Here is a 22,073-nt window from a genome sequence, read left to right as displayed (position 1 = left end):
TGAATATAATTAGTAAGTTTGAAAACAAATGCCTTTTTATTCTATAAAAGCTCTGTTCAAAGGGGATTTCAACCCTGTGTGAAGCTGTTGTTGAAAACACATGGCTGCAGGGCTGAGAATGTAGCTCAATGGAAGAGCACTTGCTTGGCATACACAAGGTCCCTCGGTTTGATCCCCAGCAACACACACACACACACACACACACACACACACACACACCACACACAAATAAAAAACACCAACTACAAACCCATGGCTACAGTTTTACAAACTGATTTTCATGTCAAATGAAGCTGTCCTACTGCAGGCATTGTGCAGTCTTAACAAGGAGAACCAATGACCATGGAAGGTGGTTTATAAAGTGGCAGTTAATGTGAACATAAAACTCTGTGGTAATTTTGGAGAGTCTAAGAATTATTTATATTCATTTAAATTCCTTTTAGTTAGAACTTAGGTAGCTAGTTGATCATATTTATTGAGGCTTTACTCTCTGTGGAAACCAGTGTTAGATATTTTGCAGGGATAAAGAGAAATAAAACATATATCTCCAGTCCTTGGATTACTTATGAGCTAGTTGTTAGATATAGAACATTGTAATACTAAAGCAAGAGACAGGAGAGAATACTGTGTGTATGTGTGTGTGTGTGTGTATAAAGCAGAATGGATTTTATATTAATAACACACATGAAAAATAAATAGTGTTGTTCATAAACACTGGCTAACTAACTACAAGACAATACAGTACTCTGCTCGATGATATCCCACACTGAAAAGCTGCTCTACCTCTTTGTAAAGGAATACTACAATACTGGCCCCATTTATAACATTTACTTCACTTCTATTATACAAATAATATTTTCAGTCTTACTTTCCTTGACTTATTTAATGGGGGCAAGCACAAATCCTTGCCCTTCTTTGATTTTTCTCCCTTCGTTTCCTGCCCCCCATTTAAAATCTTGATTTGCATGCTACTCTCTTTCCTCTTACACTATTTTTTTTTGTGTGGGGGAACTGGTGATTGAACTCAAGGGTACTCGACTACTGAGCTACATCCACATCCCTATTTTATATTTTATTTAGAGACAGGGTCTCACTGATTTGCTTACATCCCCACTTTTGCTGAGGCTGGCTTTGAACTCAGAATCCACCTGTCTCAGCCTCCTGAGCCACTGGGATTATAGGCAAGCGCCACCATGCCTGGCTAATAATGGTATTTTTAAAAATGTTTCTCAAATTACTATTTTCTACATATAAATAAATGTCATTAGTTTTTATTTTTAAATAAAACTCATCAGGACGTTTTCCAAAACTATAAAAATGATACTACTCTATGACTGTTCTATGCCATATCCCTTCTGATTCAATAATTATGTAGAACCATCATATTTCTGTCATGAAGAGGCTGTCATGAAATTTTAGAGATAAATAGTAATTAAGAAGGTTTCTGTTTAACATTTAGTATGAGGGATCGCTTTATAATCCAAGCATCCAGGAATGAGGAAATATAAGGTGTGTGAAGGGTTATTGTTTTAGGAAAGGAGCTCAAGTCTTCAAATTCAAACAAGTGAGAAGGTGCACTTATTAAAAAAGAATACTTGGAAATTTGTGCTTAAGGAAATAAAGTATTATAAGCTACATTCAAATATTTGGGGGAAACATGAAGATACTGAATTGCAAGGATTTTTCATCAGTCACAGACTGGCCCATTCAGATCCCTTCTTGATTCCAAATTTCAGGTTTTTTGAAATATATGAGAAAGACCAGATTATTAATTGATATCTTAAAGCATCTCCTTAGGACTTTTATTGGGTTTTTATATTGTTATTTTATCAGAAGTCAAATGTGTTCATGGTTAATAGAGCTTGAACCTAACCAAGCTTCTTTTTTTTAATTTTAAATTTATTTATTTATTCAAATTTGTTGTACATGACAGCAGAATTCATTTCAATTCTTAGAACACATATAGAGCACAATTTTTCATGCCTCTAGTTGTTCACAAAGTAGAGTCATATACCATTCATGTCTCCATACGTGATCTTAGGGTAATTATGTTCATATCATTCCACCATCTTTCCTACCCTAATGTGCCTTCTGTTTTCCTCTCTAGCCTTTACCCTATCTAAAGTTGCTCCATTTCTCTCATGCTGCCCCCCATCCCCATTATGGATCAGCATCCACATATCAGATAAAACATTTGGCCTTTACTTTTTTTGGAATGGCTTTTTTCACTTAGCATAATGTTCTCCAACTCCATCCATTTACCTACAAATTCCATGATTTTTTAAAAATATTTTTAAAATTGTCAGTGTGCCTTTATTTTATTTATATGTCATGCTGAGAATCAAACCCAGTGCCTCACACATGCTAGGGAAGCACTCTACAACTGAGCTACAATCCCAGCCCAAATTCCATGATTTTATTCTCTTTTAATGCTGAGTAATATTCTATTGTATATGTATACCACAGTTTTTTTTTTTTTAATCCATTCATCTACTGAAGAGCATCTAGGTTGATTCCACAGTTTAGCTATTGTGAATTGTGCTGCTATAAACATTGATGTGGCTGTGTCCCTGTAGTATGCTGTTTTTAAGTCCTTTGGGTGTAGACGCAGGAATGTGATAGCTGGGCCAAATGGTTGTTCCATTCCCTGTTTGTCAAGGAATCTCCATACTGCTTTCCATATTGGCTGCACCAATTTTCAGTCCCACTGGCAATGTATGAGTGTGCCTTTTCCCCCACATCCTCACCAACACATATTATTGTTTGTATTCTTAATAACTGCCATTCTGACTTGAGTGAGATGAAATCTTAAAGTGGTTTTGATTTGCATTTTTCTAATTGCTAGTGATGTTGAACATTTTTTCTTATGTTTGTTGATTGATTGTATATCACCTTCTGAGAAGTGTCTGTTCAGTTCTTTGGCCCATTTACTGTTTGGGTTATTTTTGTTTTAAGTTTTTTGAGTTTTTATGTATCCTAAATGTGCTCTATCTGATGTGCAAGTGGTAAGACTTTGCTCCAATTCTGTAGGCTCTCTATTCACCTCACTGATGATGATGATGATGATGATTTTGCTGAGAAGAAGATTTTCAGTTTGAATCCATCCAATTTATCAATTCTTGATTTTATTTCTTGTGCCATATGAGTCTTATTAAGGAAGTCAGGGCCTAATCCAACATGATGAATAATTGGGCCTACTTTTTCTTCTATTAGGTGCAGGGTCTCTGGTTTAATTCCTAGGTCCTTAATCCACTTTGAGTTAAGTTTTTTTGCATGGTGAGGGATAGGGGCTTAATTTCATTTTGCTGCATATGGATTTCCACTTTTATTGCACAATTAGCTAGGTGTAGGAAAGTTGAGCCATATGGAAAGTATAGGTTTCATTTGAAAAGATATTGTTTTCCAAAGTGTTCAAATCATTTTTATTTATACAATTAAATTAAGTAAAGTCAAAGTAAAGATGAGGAATAAAGGGAATTGCTGATAAAATAGTAACTGGGTGCATGCATTGTAGAAGACAATTTGGTACAGTCTAGAAATGTTGAAGGAACAATACCCAGATCTGCTAAAGCAGGACTCTTGACAGATATTCAAGAATGATCACACCATCAAAGGTCATATCAACAAAGTAAAAAGACTGCATACAGAAATGGAGAATAAATTTGTGAATTAGGTATCCAATAACAAGTTAATATCCAGAATATGTGAAGAACTCCTATGACTTGGTAACACAAAAACAAGGAACACAGTTAAAAAAAATAGGCAAAGGAATTTTTAAATCGATATTTCTCCAAGAAGATATAAGCATGTGAAAAGTTGTTCACCATCACTAATTATTAGCAAAAGCACAAAAGCACAATGAAATACTACTTTGTACCTATTAAAATAATTGCTGTCAAAACTAAACCACAAAACAAGTGTTGGGAAGGATTTGTGGAAATTGAGATCCTTATATATTACTAGTAAGAGTGTAAGATGGGAAACTGTATGGTGGTTATCACAAAATTAAGTTAAAAATTATTTTATGATTCAACAATTTTACTTCTGGGTATATACATAAAAGTCATGAAAGTAGGGATTCCAGTTATTGCACACTAATATTCAGAATAGTATTATTCTTTTAATTTTTTTTTTTAGTTGTAGATGTACCGAATATCTTTATCTATTTTTATTTAGTGCCAAGGATCGAACCCAGTGCATCACATGTGCATGGCAAGTGCACTACCACTGAGCCACAACCCAAGCCCAGCATTATTTATTTATTTTTAATATGAAACGCTTCACGAATTTGCATGTCATTCTTGTGCAGGGGCCATGCTATTCTTCTCTGTATCGTTCCCATTTTTAGTATATATGCTGCCGAAGCAAGCACAGCATTATTTTTAATAAGAAAAAGTTGGAAAGATCCGAACGTCCATGGAAAGATGAATGGACATACAAAGCTTAGTGTATAGGTATAATTGGATAGTATTCTGCCTTAAAGAATAATGAAATTATAGGGGCTGGAGAGATGTAATTCAGTTGTAGAGCACCTGCGTATCATGTGGGAGGCCCTGAATTTCATCCACAGCACCACCAAAATAATAAATAAAAGAATGAATTTCTGGTACATGCATATGTGATCCTTGAAGACATTTACAGAGTGAAATAAACCACACACAGAATGACAGATATTGTATGATTCTGCTTATTTGAGAGTTACCTAGAATAGTCAAATTCATAGATACAAGAAAGTAGAGTAGTGGTTACCAAGCATTAAGGAGAGAGTAGGATGAAATGTTTGTGTTTAATAGGAACAATTTCAGTTAGGGATGATAAGAACTTCTGGATATTGAAAGTGGTGATGGGTGTACAACAGTGTCAATGTACTTAATGCCATTGAACTATACACTTAAAATGGTTAAATGATATATTTCATGTGTATTTTACTTCAATGAGAAAGGATGTTTACAACAGGATTATCTGTAATAATATCTGAAATAATGATTTCCCTGTGCCCCCTGCTAAAAAAAAGTAAATGAAAAGTCCTTAAGGAAAATTTTCAACAGGAAAATATAACTAAAATTAGTTATATGGCAAAATAGTATGTAGCAGTGGAAATTAATGAATGAATATAGCCACTAGCATCAACATAGTTAAAAAACATCCCTAACTTTAAAATGCTGAATTCTAGTTATGCTTTCCAAATAATACATGTCTTAAACCAGTTTGTTCTAATCTTTGGAACTATGTATGGAGAAAACAGCAATAGGAAAATTATTATTTGACCCACTCCAAAGGCTAATATAAACAATTTTGTTATTTCCCTTATTTTATTATATTGTGTGTGTGGGGTCTCACTCTGTTGCCCAGGGTGGCCTTGTACTCGAGATCCTCCTGCCTCAGCCTCCCAAGTATTTGGGATTACAGGCATGCACCACCATGACTGACTAACAGTTTTAAGTAAAATACTCATTGTAATAAAAGTTAAATGTTTTAGCTAAGTGTTTATATCTGAGAAGAAACCATTTAATACCCAAGAGATATTCTTCTTCATAAACTATTTCTATACCAATTTAAAATAATTTGATTTTTATTAAATCTGTTCTCAGAAGAGTTTCTATTTAGTAAACCTAATATAGACAGGTTGATTAATTGAAAACACTTGAAAGTAGCAGAACAACTTTTCTTTGTTAAGTATAGACATATTTCATTAATTTATTCTGGGCTTTACAAAAATGAGTACAAATAGTTGTTGATTTGCCACTGGTCACAGCTACATTAGGCTAATGCACTTGCAGCATTTTCTCCTTGAATAAGTGGAACTAGAAAGGAAAATACTGAGAGGTGGAGCAGGAAGTGTAGGAAAGCAGTAATTGTCTTCTCTGAGAAGCTAACATCATGAGTGCCCTGCTGGGCCTAAAGGTGGCAATTGAGATGAATCCTTATTCCATTTAATGTTGTCATGGTTTCAAGTTTAAGCTCTCCTTTCACAGATTGCTACAATAAATTAAGCTAACAAGTGTAAAACTCTTAAATTGCTTGACTTTTTATACAGTTGATATAATCTATTCCCTTTTTGTTGGCAATACCATTAAAAGACTAAAATCAAGAGTGTAAAAAAGGGACAATCGGGCCTACATAAAGAATTAAGACATCTTTCCACCATAAATTACATTTGGCTGAATTAATGTCAGTCCTGGTCATGGAGGACCCCCCAAAAAGGCATTTTTGGTTACAGATTTAGAAATAAAGCCAGGAAAATGTGTATTAAACCTGTCTGGTCGTAGCTACAAAGCTAATGTCTTTATGGTAATTGCAATTCTTAGAAATACTTTATCTTTCTCAATGTTATTGCAATGTGTGGTGGTGTTGAAGAAAGCAATAATTTGTAAACAACCCTTGGCAGAGAGCACAGAACTTAATTTTGTTTAAATAAAGGAGACTAACATTAGAATTCATGTGCTGTATGAAGACTGGCAAGCAGTACTAGTTGTTTTGATATATGCACTGGAGCATTCATGATTGCTTAAATATTAACTGTTCCAAGAATATACAAACATAATAGAGGGAAAAGAAGCCATGATTAGGAAAATTTTTACTAAAGCTTATAAAGTTGAATTATCTGATTGTATTGGTTGATGGTTTTGTTTCAATGGCTCAACCAGATTTTTTACTGTATTTCAGTATCTCTTTTTCAAGGACAGTTCAATATAAATGTGTACTGTGATGTGTTGCTGTATGTTAGGGCTATTTCCTTGATACAGAGGGATGAGGAAATTCTGGGTTTTTCTGAGTATGGGACCTGTTAGGTTTGCGGAGATCCATGAGACCATTTCTGTAAATATCATGTAATAGGAGGAGCTCTGAAAGGGCTTCCTTCTGATACAGTCTTGTAGACGTGGGAAGTTATCTCACACTAATGTTTTAATACACTTTGATAATAGATCTGTTTAAGTGTGCCCAGAAACGTTTCCTTAAGTGATAACATTTCATTTCTTTCATTCTTTATGTGTGAATCAGTTTTTGTCTCAGATATGCATTCAACAGAAATTTGTGCAAGAGTATGGTGCTCCCCCCATGCATTTCTGCCTCTTTCCAGAAGAGCACCCATTTCATGAGGCTGGATGAATATTTATTCCTATAATCCTTCTTATCCTTCTCTGCACCACTTTACATTTGAGGTGTAAGATTGCTTTTGGGCAGTGGTATTAGGCCTACTGCTTTGACACAATATAATATGTAATGCACTAACTGAGCAACTTCCTCACACTTGACTTTCAACCCTGAATGGGAATGCTGAGACTGGTAATGCAGTACCAGCATATGCTAGTTGAAGGACAGGGATAGTGTTTCCTCCTTTCCTTTTCTTATTCTTTATATACACACACTGTGGTCTGATTTCATATAAGTGAACTGTTTAGTGTAAGGGTAAAGATATTAGGCTTCTAAAAGTCAGTGCAATGGCAGTGAAACTCAGACATGGGAAATTCATTAACAGTTCATGAACTTTGATGTGAAGCACTGAACTCTGTTATCTGCAACATAAAATTTTGTATTCTGATTCAAAATTCCTGGGTAAATATCTGAGCAATAATTTAAATGTGCCAATAAGAAGCAAATTTGCAGCCGGTGTTAGCTTGGAAAGCATGGATGATATGCCATTTTATCTAGTCCATCACTCTGCTGATCATAGTAGACAAAATTCACTATAGAGTTATTTAAGTGTGTTTTAATACACTTTCAGGTGAAGGATGAGAGTGAGTTTGGAAGACTTATGAACATGTATCTGAAATCTTCACAACATGGGGCATGCCATTTGGCTCATCTCTTCTTGCACTAGTAGATGCTAAATTATGGTATAAATCAGTCTCATTTCTTTTATTAATGAATCAAGAATATTCAGAGCAATTCTATCCCTCATAATCCACAAATTGCTACATAATTCTCTAGTTGTAAATTGACTTCAAGCTTTGAAAACATGTTGACAATTAAACTTGTTATGTTTAAAAGTAATTGTAAGAGTGCCCAGGAAATATGAAGATAATTCCCAAGCACCTTCTCATCTGGAAATTTCCTTCAAGTTTGCCTTAGTGGCTCTCAGATTTATCTCCCTAACACATTAAAATACAAAATGTGAGACCAAAACCTCAAAGTTTCTGATTCACTTAATTTGAGCCCAGATTCCAAAATTTATATTTCTAATAAGTTCCCAGGTAAGGCTGAGACTCTTGGTTCAAAGATCACAGTTTGAGAACCAATAAAGTAGTCAGTGTCCATGAATTCTCAATTGTTCATTCTTATTTCTTCCAGTGCTTATTCCCCTCAGGCCTAATTATGCTGAACTTATTTAAGATGATAATTATAATAACTTTTTGTCACTAGCCTCACCATTTTCCAGCTGCTGGCTCTGCTGCCCCCTCTATTATCCAGTTATTATCCACAGTCAATATTTTGAATAAATTATCCTTACATGTTACTTCCTCTCTCTGGCCACCCATTCCTTTTAATTTTGTATCCTTTGCACTGTACTGCAACATTGCTTGAAGGACACTAAAGATTTCTCTAGTCATCAAATTAGCTCTAATCATCTTTGACTTATCTGTAGTATTTATTCATTCAACATTAGTGAAAAAATTGATAACAGTCCTAATTTTTCAGGAGGTCACAATCTGTTGGATGAGACTGATTTTCTAAACAGAATTATATATTTTGGATAAATGCTATAAGTAGAATATATAAACCACTTTGAGACAACAAAAGCAGAATTACTCATTCTATTCAGGGAAGTTTAGAAAGGCTCCTTACTAGTAAACCTGTTACCTTTGAATGATCCTTCCCCTCTTCATAACCCATGAATCTTAATGCAGTCCTGTAGGTATGAATCAAATACCAAGTGTGCGTAAGCAACCACACCAGGTAATTACACTAACCCTTATTCGTGGTGTGAATTAGGTTAAACTGATTATGTGCTCTGAGTTACCTTTAAAATGACCATATTAATAACTAACTTGCTGAATTGCATCAAGAATGTAAAAGAAAAGTGATGTAAATCACTTATCAAAGTGCTTGACACATAGGCACCTGGTAGATGGGTAATGAATGCTGGTCCCCCTCCCCCATTTAAGGTGGGTAAAATGATACCTCCTGATGAAGAGAGGAGGGTCTTCTGAGTTGATAAGGAACACAAGTAAATGGGTAGAAATCTTCACCCATTTTTGCAATCTACAAATACATATTGAGTGCCATTATTCTAGATGCTGAATAGATAAAGTGAACAGGACAGACTAAAACAAAACAACAACAACAACAACAACAAAACCTTTTAGTTGTGTCTGGCCTAGCTAAAATAGAGCTGAGAGTGGGAAAGGCATAAAACCAAACATGAAATCATAGTTGTAATAGGGGGACCACACCACACAGAGACTTAAGTGATGGTGATTTACTCTATGTGAAGATGGGAAGCTAAGGTAGGCTCTTGTAACTTCCAATTTGGATAATGCTTGTGGTTATGATAATGTATTACCTTATTCAGATTTTGGGGGGTATAACAGGAATTGAACCCAGGATCACTTAACCAGTGAGCCATATCCCCAGTCTTTTGTATTTATTTTTATTTTGAAGCAGGTTCTCCCTAAGTTAATTAGGGATTCACTAATTTGCTGAGGGTAGCAATGAACTTGAGATCCTCTTGTCTCAGCCTCCCAAGCTCATAGGATTATAGTTGTGTGCCACTACCTGTAGAATCCTTATTGCTTTCTATTAATGTGTCTGTGAGCATTGGTACTTATTTAATGCCTATTTTATAATTCAGTTTTTTATGAGCCCAGCATCATAGAACTAGGAAATGGTGAGTCAAACTTTAAACTTGGTTTCAGCTGAATGCAAATTCTGTGCTCAATAATTATTGTGAACACAAAATTTAGTATTATGTAAATTTTTGAGACCCATTAACTTTTTTTTAAAGAAGGGAGTGATATGGCCATATATATGTTTAAGATCCATAGCATGGTTAAATCATGTTGGATACAATGAAGCAGAAAGAGAGTTCATGACCATCTTCTCAAGACAGTGTGTCTACATAGCTGATACCTCTGTTTAAAATATTACTGACAGGGGCTGGCGTCATGGCTTAGTGGTAGAGTGCTCGCTTGGCATGTGTGAGGTACTGGGTTTAATTCTCAGCACTATATATAAATAAGTGAATACAATAAAGGTCTATCACCAACTAAAAATATATTTAAAAATATTACTGACATCTCCTTTCTAAAAGCCAGCTCACTCTAGAATCATCATTTTCCTTTTCTGGGCATAATACATCATTCTTTTAATCATAATGACTTTAAAGCTTTTGGAATCTTTTTTCCCTTTTTCTCGTGCCATCATTCATTGAATAAATCCTGCTGCCCCCAATGACTCTCAAGTTTGTCTTTGCCTTTTTGTACGCCTATTCTAGTTATCATTCTTTTGTAATATTTTTTATTTATTTATTTTTATGTGGTTCTGAGGATCGAACCCAGTGCCTCACACATGCTAAACAAGTGCTCTACCACTGAGCCACAACTCTAACCCCCTAGTTATCATATTTAATTTTACTAGTCTTTGAAATTTGCCACTAAATTACTTTTATACCATGTCTTTTCTATATAATTTTATAATTTCCACTAAATTCTGAACTGGAAGCTTTAAAGGTACCATACCTTATTATTTACCTCTTATCTCTAGTATTAAGTACAGTCTCCAACTCACAGTGGGAAAAATTATAACTTATTCTAGAATTCACTTCCACCTAACTCTTTGCACATACGGTGTCCTGGAGAAGCTTCCCTCTGTAGTCAACGTGTGTGGGGGCATAAAAACAAGAGTAAAATTTAGAAGTATTACTTTATACTACACACGAGGGATTTTATATGGAGAAAAACTTCTTTCATACACATTTATTGACTGCCTAGTAGGTTCTAGAATTCTCCTAGGTACTGTGTGTGTGTGTGTGTGTGTGTGTGTGTTTGTATAAACAGAGTGTCTCCCTTTGATAGAGCTCATATTGAGTACAAGAAACTACCATGTTGAAATGTTTACAGAGGAGAAGATGATCTAAAAAGTCCTAAGTCACTCCTAAGATAGCGAAGTCTACAGAAATGAGGTGATACTTGAGTAGTATTCAACTGTAAAGTTATTTACTTGACAGAAAAAAAAAAACAGAGAGAGAGAGATGGGAGGACATTTAGACAAAGCAACTGTGCAAGAGCACAGTAGTATGAAACTGTGGTATGTGTTTAGGGAGTTGTAATCAGACTGAAAGCAGCAGGAAGCAGGTTAGAAAAACAGAGGAAGACCTTCTCACAGTGGGTCTTATATGGAAAACCAAGAAGTTTGCCTTATTTCCCAGTAGATGACAGCAGCCTTTGCAATGGAAATTTTGAATGAGTCCTAATCACTGTGAAAAAAAATTAAACATTTGAAGAATAGTGTCTATGTGGAGAAGTTGAAATACCTGCATTTATTTGGTTCAGTTTAGAGATCAGGACCAAAGAGAAGCATACTTGACTCTGAGATGTTGTTATAAAGAGGATAGTGACCAGTTATTTTCAGTTCACACTGAGGACAAAGCAAGAAGAAATAGGTTTAAATCTTAGCTGAAGGGAAAATTACCTACAGGAGGGGTCCTTCACAGAAAGATGGAGGGTGACTGACGTAGATCATTAAAATGTTGTGTTGGACTGTCTGGCTGCATGCTAGTTTCTGTGTACTCAAACAGCCGATTTTAGAATTATGGGAAGACTGATGATTTTCAAACTTGAATAGGGTATTTAGAATAAAGAAATTTCTTAAGGATCTATTATTTATTCAGATATTTTACTATGTGCCCAACAAAAGTTGTAGTAATATATTTACGTGCGGAAAAGTTATTATTTCTTACACAGCATTCATATTCCTTTAAAAAAGAGAAATAATCAGAATTAGTTTTAGAAATAGGTATTGTTGTATTAAAGGTATTTTGTATTCATGTACCATTGCAGAAAGTTATTAAAGATCAGGTAGATATAATTAATTTAAATTCAGTTATTAATCTTTATGGGTAACATTTATTGGTCAGATGATTACAATGAAAACCACTACTTGGTTTATTAGCTGGTGGCACTTTGTCAGTTAAAACAGTGACTCACTCTTCTCACTGTTTTAATTTGTGGGTGAGTCATTTATTAAAATAATATAGATGTTTTTTGCTTTTTCAAAAATGCTTAATTTCTGAAACTGCTGTATGTGTGCTCCTTGTTGGAAAATGTATACAAGATGGAGAGTTGTAATCAGACTGAAAGCAGCAGGAGTGGCTATTATGTTCATCTTTCTGCTCCCTTAGTCAAGTGTCTGTCTTGTGGGCTGCCTAACAGTGAAAGGAAGAAAGAGATTTTGCTTCTGGCTAGAGAAAACCTTGAAATGCTTACTGTATAGTCTTCAATAAGACTTAGGCAACCTTGGCAAGCACTGTTTGGATATTTGATGTTAATGTAAAATTTTAACATGACTTCAAGTTAATCAGGTATCAAATGGTAATCAATTTTATTTCCTAATAAACCATCCCAAACACTTTGGAAGTGATTTTGTACCTACTCAGATTGAATTACTTTTGCTGTGCCCCAAGAGATATTTATATCCAGCTAGTACACTTGCAAGAGCAAATTATTGGGTAAATGTCATTAACTAGTAGAATTGATGAAAGTGAATCTTTTTAGTTGCCTTCTGTGCTGACATTGAACAACACAATAGGGCCTTGGAGAGAGACAATAGCTAGTATCTGAATGATATAGACTAGGTAAGAGAGATAGAAGACATGATAATAAAAAGTAAATGTACTTCACTAAGGAACAATTCTGTTCTGTTATATTTTAGTATTATGTATTTATTTTAAAATACTTGGTTTAAGGGTCATACACATAAAGATTTAATTTTAATAGCTTATTTGTCATGATGTCCTTCCAGTTTGAAACATTAAAATGGACTGTGTGAATTTTTTTTAAAAAAATTAAATATTGGGCTGGGGATGTGGCTCAAGCAATAGCATGCTCACCTGGAATGTGCGGGGCGCTCGGTTCGATCCTCAGCACCACATAAAAATTAAAAAAAAAAAATAAATAAAGATATTGTGTCTACCGAAAACTAAAAAAATAAATATTAAAAAATTCTCTCTCTCTCTCTCAAAAAAAAAAGTAAAAATTGCAATTTAAATTAAGCAGTTTCTCTTCCAGATAAATGAAGATACTTCTCAGCTTGACCAGACAGGTGGTTGGCCACATTTGCCTGTGCTTTGAAAGGAATATTGTGATTCCAAAAAGCACATGTATTCTCTGTGAATGAGCCTTTCTGATTTCATCAGATACTAAGATATTTACTTAACTGAAAATGTTATGCTTCATTTATCTTTTTAAAATGTGACCATTAACTCTACTTAATTTCATAAGAAATTAAGTTGTTAATGACACTGATATTGAATATTTTTAAAAAATTTCTGAAAATTAAACTCTTTATAAATATATGCCAGAAGCTAAATTTTTAATGTAAAATGATAACACCCATGAGAAAGAAATAGAAGAATATCACCCATAAAATTGACACATGAGCAGAATGCCATTTTTCTGTTTCCGTGTTTCCAATATTAGTTATGTGCAGTTTTTTAAAAAACACAGTGTCTTTTTAAAAAATATTTTTAGTTGTAAATGGACACAATACCTTCATTTTGTTTATTTAGTTTCTGTTTTTTTTGTTTTGTTTTGTTTTTTAAGGTGGTGCTGGGGATGGCACCCAGTGCCTCATGCATGCTAGGCAAGCACTCTAACACTGAGCCACAACCCCATCCCAACCAGAATGTGGTGTATATTTAGTGTCATTAAAAAACATGGTGGGTTTATAGTATTGTTTAGTATTTTGTTCTTTGTTAGTTATTTTTGTTTGATTCTCAACCAAATAAAACACAGATCACTTTCCTGCCTTTAGGAAGATGTACCTGAGTTTCTCTAAGCTCCTGTTGTTTTTAGGATTTTAGGATTTATGAGGCTAGCTAATTTTTTAAGAAAAAAAGAAACTGTTAATTTTCTTATTATTTGAAATGTCCAGTATATTCTTAAAATGATGTACTTTATACACAGATAGCACCCTAATCTCAGATAAAGACCCTTTGTCAGGAATGAGAGCCCCCCCATTGAGTACTCAATAGCAGCTGGCTTTACTTAAATACAAATTGCCCTTGAGGTTTGTATTGTTTTTTCTTCTTATACCTTGTCCTTGAGGTGTGTTGTTCTATCTTTAAGCATTTAAAAGTACTTAGAGGATCTGTGTGCTAATGCCAAATTTCAAACATTTTACCTACATGGGATAAGGCAATCCTAGAAATTCTAAAAGAAATATTTAAGACCATTAGAACTATCAATATTATGAATCCCCTGGTCATTTGTATTTTTGCAGCCTTGAGATTAAAAGCTGTAGTACAAAATAGATTCAGTATGGGCCTGATTTATTAAGCGCTATTTTTTTTTTTTCTTAGTCACTAAAACAATGAGGATTAATTTACTCTATAATTAACTAAATATCCTCTGCAGTCTTTTCATAAACCTGTTTGTGAAGAATATTCATTTATCTTAAACAGAGTAATCTTTAACCCATCATCTAAGGATTATAGAATTAAAACATCCAATAGAATGAAAAAAATTTGATACTTTATGCTGTATTTATGCTTTGTATCTAAGTAAATCCTTGATTTCATTTGTAGCTTAGTCTACTCTAAGTTATATTCAAGAAGGCACTAGAATCTCAAATATATATATATATCTATACTTTAAAGATTTTTTTATTCTTATAACTTTGACATGTTTAACCTGGTGTCTCTGAAAAATCAATGTAATATGTAAGCAGATACAGAAAATATTTCATGTTATCACAATTGTGTGGTCAGATTCCTTTTATAATTCTGAAAAGAGCAGCCTCGAGAATTATTGTCTGATGGCCCATGCAAGTAAAGGAGGGTAAAATGTACTTACTCTTACATTAATTTACATCAATGATGGATAGAAATAAATACAATTTCACAAATGAATCCAGCTTTCAAGAATATATTTTTGTAATAAGCAAAGAACAGAATGCTGCTAACATAAACACACATTAACTTAGACTATTACTATAAATATTTAAATGAATGCTTTTCTCTCATGAAAAGAATAGTTCATTTGCCATAATGATGCAGACATTTAAAAAAAATATATATTAAGGTTTAATTTGGCACATTTGTTGGTCATATTTCTTGCTTTTATAATGTGATGCTTGTTTTAAATTCCACATCTTTGCCACTAGACCCCATTAACAATCTGCCCCTGAGTTTTTAAAAAAATTTAAGGGAGTTATAACGAATTGAATTCACTCATTCATTTGTTCCACTTTAAAAAGTCCATTTAAATTACTAAAAAATTACTCAAATGTTTCTTGTTGTTTCCTTCCAGATTAGAGATACTAAATCAGCAGATCAAAAAACAACCCTTTTGCATTTTATTGCTGAAATTTGTGAGGAAAAATACCGAGACATCCTGAAATTTCCTGAAGAATTGGAGCATGTAGAAAGTGCAAGCAAAGGTAATTGATTTAGAACTGCTTTGAAACTATTCCTGGTCTACATATTAAATGATAATATTAAAGAATTTATAAACATTAATCATAAAAATGTTTTTGTTCACTGATATAAGAAATGCAAGAGATAGTTTTCGTTAGTATGTATTTGATAGTGTTGTACATTTTAATGGCCTGTTTTTGTCTTTTTTTTTTTTTGTAACGGTACTAAGTTATTAAAGTATTCATATGTATGGTCAGACAATATGTTCATTCTTTAATTTGATAAGCAATTAAGGGCATTTTATGTTATATGTAGTATGGTATCTTTTAGTGATTTGAAAATGATCATAGAACCATTGTTCTTTGAATGTGTTTAAAATCTTAAAGTTGAGGAAAAATAATTATGTATATACACACATCCACATGAATAACCGATAGAACAAGGATGAATGTGAGAAGGGTACATGAAAAATAATATCTTGTAGTTGAAATGCGGAAGAGAGTACTTTTGAATGTTTTGATTAGAGAAGTTTTTATGGAAGAGGCCAGGAGTTAAAATATGAGGGATAGAGTTTTAAAGGCATGGAAAGGGGCTGTATTTTTAAAGAGAAAATAAGCTGAGCAAGGCACAGTAGTAGAATGTTTTAGATCAAGTGAGAAAAATAGTTGACAGTAAGGCTGGAGCAGTAAAGTAAGCATCTCAGAAACTTCATTGACAGCCTAATGAGTCTCTGCCTGATGTTGCAGGCAGCAAGGCATCAGTTAGCAGGAAAGAAAGGGCAGTTCTTGGCACCAGTGAAGAACACAATGGGGAAAGTAATAATGCTTCTAAGATTTTAATTTGAAGTAATTAGCCTTGTCTGTTTGTATTATTTACTCCTGTAAGAGATTAAAAAGTAATAGGAGGTTAGATCAAGGAAACATTTTCTGAGGATGAAATTATATATTTTGCCTTTTAAATGAATCTTATATTTGAAATATATAATCTTATATTCAAATCTTATATTTGAAATTGTATTGCATTGTATTATAGAATGGAATTATCCATTTTATAACTCTGAGGACTTTCAGAGCTCAAAAGTGTATGTTTGCCAAATTTATTTCAGACCATATAAACCTGTTTGTGTCCTTTGAAGGAAAAAAAAAGTGATTCCATGAAACCTAGAATTTTGTTTGTTTAGTATGGGTTGTGGTAATCTTTGCTGTTTTGGTTTTATCGATCAAATAGACCATGAACATATCCCCAGTGTATTTTGGTTTTTGTTTCACAGAGCAGAATGACAGTAGAATACAAGGTACAAGTCCATGGTGCTATGTGTATTCTTTATTTTAAGAAAACTCTCTATATGATTGAAAATTATACTTTCTACTATCATAATACTAGCTTTCTGGCAATTGCTTTCTAAAGAACTTCTGTATCTTGAAACTTGTATTTAAAAATATGCCTTTGTAGTTGGGTATGATTGATAAACCTATAATCCCAGCTGCTTGGGGGGCTGAGGCAGGAGGATCCCAAGTTCAAAGCCACCCTCACCAATTTTGCGAGGCCCTCAGCAACTTAGTAAGACACATACACACACACACTCTCTCTCTCTCTCTCTCTCTCTCATATACATATTTTTATAAGGGCTAGAGATGTCTCGAATTATAAAAAAATAAAAAGCTGGTGATGTGGCTCAGTGGTTGAGCGCCCCTAGGTTTAACCTTGGTATTAAAAAAAAAAAAAGCCTGTGACTAAAGGCTTTTGAGTATGTAACTAATGTGGAATAATCACAATGCTTTAATATTGTATTGTAATTTAAATACTATAAAATGCCTCAAATAGGACCAGTTTTGAATTTAGATCATTTTGGTGCCACTATTGCTTTTTGATTGCTCTTTATCACATTATGTTTCCTAAATTCTGTTTAATACATTGAAACAGTTTTGAAAAGATTTTGGGCCAGTTGTGGTGGTTCACACCTCTAATCCCAATGGCTCATGAGGCATAGTCAGGAGGATCATGACTTTAATGCCAGCCTCAGCAATTTAGCAAGCACATAATCAGCTTAGTGAGATCCTGTATCAAGATAAAAAGCTATGGGGGATGTGGTTTAGTGGTTATGTGCCTCTGGGTTCAATCTCTAGCACAAAAAATAAAAGTAAAAAAAAAAAAAAAAACAATTTTAGAAGGAATTATATCAATAATATATTCAGATAAAAGTTTTATCATCAGTTTTGTGATGATAATTTTTAATTCTTATATGAAAAATATTTTATATGAATATATCTTTTTTAAATATGTTTTTAGTCAAAAAATCTGCAATGACTGAAGTGAAATAGATAATAAAGCTTGTGTCAGCATCTAAACCCCTAATAATTATGTGTGTGTGTGTGTGTCTGTGTGTGTGTCTGTTTCATGTTGCCATGACGGAACTCTGCAAACCGGTAATTTATAAAGAGTAGGATTGTTTCTTGTAGTTCTCTAGGCTGGGAAGTTCAAGATCAAGGGGCTGCATGTAATATAGTGAGCTCCATCTTACTGTATCATAATGTGGTAGAACTCATTACATCCTGAGAGAGAACAAGAGCTTGAACTTATGGCCTCATGCCCCTTTACAATCAACATAAATGCATTCATGATGGTGGACCTCAACTTCTCCCATTAGGCCCCACCTACATGTTTTTTGGAGAACACATTCAAAATACAGCAGTGTGTGCTTGTATCTATTTATAGTCTATAGGTATTGTAATAATTATATAACCATACAGTCATGAACCACATGTTTTGGTCAACCATGGACTAGACCACATACATGGTAGTCCCATAAGATAATATCTACTGGTGATACTATAGCCATGTAAGTTTGTGTAAGTACCCTTGGTATTTTACCAGTGATTAAGTTGCCTAATGACTCATTTAGGATTATATTTATAAATATAGCATTTATGTGTGGGTGTTTTGAAGAGCTATAGAGATATGAAAAAATATCATGTACTTTGACCTGTTATTGCTAATGATAAAGGTAGACTCTAGAGCACAGTCTTTTTAGTTATATATTACAAATTTCTAATCCTAGCCCTGCTACTTACTACTTCTATAAACTTGAGCTTCCAAATTTTCGTTTCCTCATCTGTAAAAAGGGAATGAAAGTAACAATAAGATTATATGAGTTTACACATACAAATAGTACACAACTGTCTCTATACTTCTATGTTTAGTATTACAGAAGCAGTTGTTATACTACTAAGGATATGATGGTTATTTTTATTGTCTTATTAGAAGGGAATAATCTTAAGGCAGTCATAAATTTCTTCCAATCTTAGACAAGAATATATTCAGTTTTATTTGTTTTTTCCCTCTTCCTGCGTTTTTGTTAAATCCTTTTATATTTTTCTTTTATAATATCACCAAGTTCTTTCTCCCTATTTCAAGAGCGAAATATGTCCATTGTGCTTTGTTTATTTCTGCTTTTGTGCATTCTTCCTGACAGTGTATTCAAAAGACTGTTGCCAAAAATCCTTTTTCTATCCCACTGTTTGGTATGTAGCAATCCCCATTCTCAAGTTTTTTTTTTTTTGTCTAGTTATTTCTTTTTCCTATGAAATTCAAACTCAGAGTTCACAACTCGAAAAGTTCTTAAGCACATTCTGCCTGCTTGCATCCCTCTTTCATTTCTTCCTACTTTTCATTTCATTGTACTGAGACATATATTCTCTTGAGCTGTTTTTATACCTTTATAATATCCTGTCTCTGTGTACAATTTTATGCTGCATCCTCTGCCTGGAAATCTCACCTGCCTTGTCCTCTAAGGAAACTGACTATCATTTGTCAAATCATTGTTCAGAATCCATATTTTTTTTCTTTTCTTTTTAATGTTTTTTTTTTCCCCAAAGCCTTAGGAGAAAGTATTTTTGAATTTAGTCTGCAGGAAGAAACAAAATATAGTGAAAGGTCAAACCACTTACCTCTTATTTATAGTTAATGTTTTTCCTTGTTATTTGAGTTGAACTTGTCTTTCTTCCTTAATATACCTTTTAGCCCCATATGAGTCCAGGATCCCACCCTCAGTACTGTGCATAATATACTGTATGTATAATATTCATACTCTACCTGTGAAAATAAAATTAGATTAACATTATATAATTCATTTTATTTGATAATGGACTACTTGTGAAATGGAATCCCCATTTTGTCAAAAACAACCACAAAAATGTCTCTTACAAAAAACTGAACTGAAATAGATAAGAAAAAGCTAATTTAATTAATTATTTGAAGAACAGTATTGTTATGTCTAACATTGCTTTTTTTTAAGATTAGTAGAATCAAAGTACTTCTTTGAATGAAAAAAGGATCTATTCTATCTAGTGTAGAAAATAAGTTAATTTTCTTTCAGTCAAACAAAAACAAAACAAACAAAATACCACCTTGAAGTAAACGGTAAGCAAAAGGAAAGAAGTATGTAAGATCCATGGGAAAAAAATTATAATTACCTTTCTTCTTCATAAATTTAAGAGTGTTTCTTGGAAGGTGCAAAGCCATGCTGTAAACTTAGCATATTTTCCTAGAGTTCTGAAACTCAAAGATATTGGGGGAAAACACCTAATTTTTAGATTAAAACAGATATATATTATAGAATAGAATGCAAAATCCACATGAGTTTTTAAAATAAAACAGATGACTTCAAAGCAATTTCACACTTGCAGCAGATCCTTAGGGGCACTTGTTCAATCTTCTCTTCCATTAGGGATACTTTGGTGGGAAAAGTATAGGAAGTATTGCCTGGAGAATTAGAGAGTAGTTTTGTTTTGACTTTGGTTCATTTAGTTAGGTAGTTATTATTGTACGGAGAGGGGAGGAAGGCAGGCAGGGTCAGAGAGGAGAGTACTTCACTTTCTTCAAAATAATATTGTCATAGCCCTTAGGACGTTCAGAAGTAAATAGTATAATGCAACTTCATTACAAGAAAAATTAATACAATGGCATTGCTCTGGTAATTTTATTTCTGGTTAAATTATAAATCTACAGGTCCTTTCATTCATGATTGACATATCAATGAGTCTTTAGAGAAAGAAAAAAAGGTTGCTATAGAGACTCGAATGCCTTTAAAACAATGAAAATACTTGTGATAAGCCACAATTACCTTTCTTCCATTGATTAACTTTAAAGATTATGTGTGTTTATGAATATTTGTAAGATTATATGCAGTAGGTATATATTATATAGATTATTTCTGGATTATTAGACATATTTGATAATTTCTTTATTTCTACCCCCTGTGGAGGATTTTCATAGTTTGATTTAAACCTTTACTGCTTTACAGGTCAGCTTGAGGGATTAAACCAAAAGGGTTAGTAAAGTTTAATTAAAACTATTTCATTCAATAGGGGAAAATTATATTAATGTATTTGAAGGCACTATTAATCCTAAGGTTCTACATAAATCCAAAATAGGTTTCACTTTAGTTAAATTAGTACCATCCTACAGGATAAGAACTAAGTAACTTTGCTATGAAGTGTATTAATTTCTTGTGAATTGAATTATTATAAATTTTAACAGTCAGCTATTCCTTTCAATAACTGCCACATTTCTATAGCATATTAGTAATGCATTAACTGTTTATCTGTTCTGACTTCTACACAGAATAATTAATGATGAAAATTCAGATTAAGAAAAATGTAGAGGAAACTTCAGGAAAAAATAAAAATAAAATTGTAACACTATGAAAGGAGAGGGAAAGGGAAAAAAATAATTTGCTTTTAGAAATTTCAGAGCTGGTTAAAGCTTCGGAGATGATCTCATCCTTGTAAAAGGGGAGACCCAGAATGATGAAGGAATTTCCCAAGATCATACAGCTGGATGGTAGGTTAGTGTATGTTTATAGACCCTAACATTTATATATATATACACACACACACACACACACATATACATATATACACATACATACACACACACACACACACACACACACACACACACACACACATATATATATATATATATATATATATATATATGTAAAATTTATATTTCAGCTACATTTGTACTTCCTTTGTGGTTTAAAATATACAACAGAGATGCATGATCCAATATTGGAAAAAAAAGAAAGTAAATACTGAACTAGAAAAAAAACCCTGGAATTATAAATGCTATTCCTCTATGTAGTTGTTGGTCCTCTCTCTAGCTCCATTTGGACAGAATTACTACTTCCATTGGGTAAATAGCTGCATGGTATCCTTATTGGTAATATAATATATACCACATTAGCATTTTTAAAATTGTTTGCTTCTATCTATACCTCCTGGATTGAATTCCTTAGTTTCAAGGGCTATGTCCTTTTTGTCCTTACAGTCTCTGTGCTAGCACAGCATCCCAGGACAAAGTGCTTAATAAATGCTCTTTAAATTGAATAATAGCAAATTATTTTAGTACAACAGGCATATTTCAAAATAAGACATTGTGGGAAGTTGACAAATAGAAATTAGCAGTCTAACAATTATTGTTCTCTATAAATGCA

At 33.3% G+C, this 22,073-nt stretch overlaps 1 protein-coding gene and 1 non-coding gene across 4 annotated transcripts in view; one reads left to right on the top strand and one right to left on the bottom strand.

Moving 5' to 3' along the window:
- Diaph2 (diaphanous related formin 2) overlaps nt 1–22,073 on the top strand; it is an 870,804-nt gene that overhangs the window by 438,590 nt on the left and 410,141 nt on the right. For all 3 annotated transcript variants that reach the window (XM_071606838.1, XM_071606839.1, XM_071606837.1), the window contains one exon: nt 15,468–15,597. In XM_071606838.1, the coding sequence (XP_071462939.1) occupies nt 15,468–15,597 (130 nt within the window). The remainder of the gene's footprint in view (nt 1–15,467; nt 15,598–22,073) is intronic.
- Nucleotides 4,265–4,372, bottom strand: LOC114092332 (U6 spliceosomal RNA). Its single transcript, XR_003582684.1, has one exon. It is a non-coding gene; the product is annotated as a U6 spliceosomal RNA (small nuclear RNA).

Source organism: Marmota flaviventris, chromosome X, assembly GCF_047511675.1.
Source record: "Marmota flaviventris isolate mMarFla1 chromosome X, mMarFla1.hap1, whole genome shotgun sequence".
In the NCBI taxonomy this organism is placed as follows: Eukaryota; Metazoa; Chordata; class Mammalia; order Rodentia; family Sciuridae; genus Marmota; species Marmota flaviventris.
Note: the sequence above shows the minus strand (reverse complement) of the source record. Positions and strands in the feature narration are given on the sequence as shown.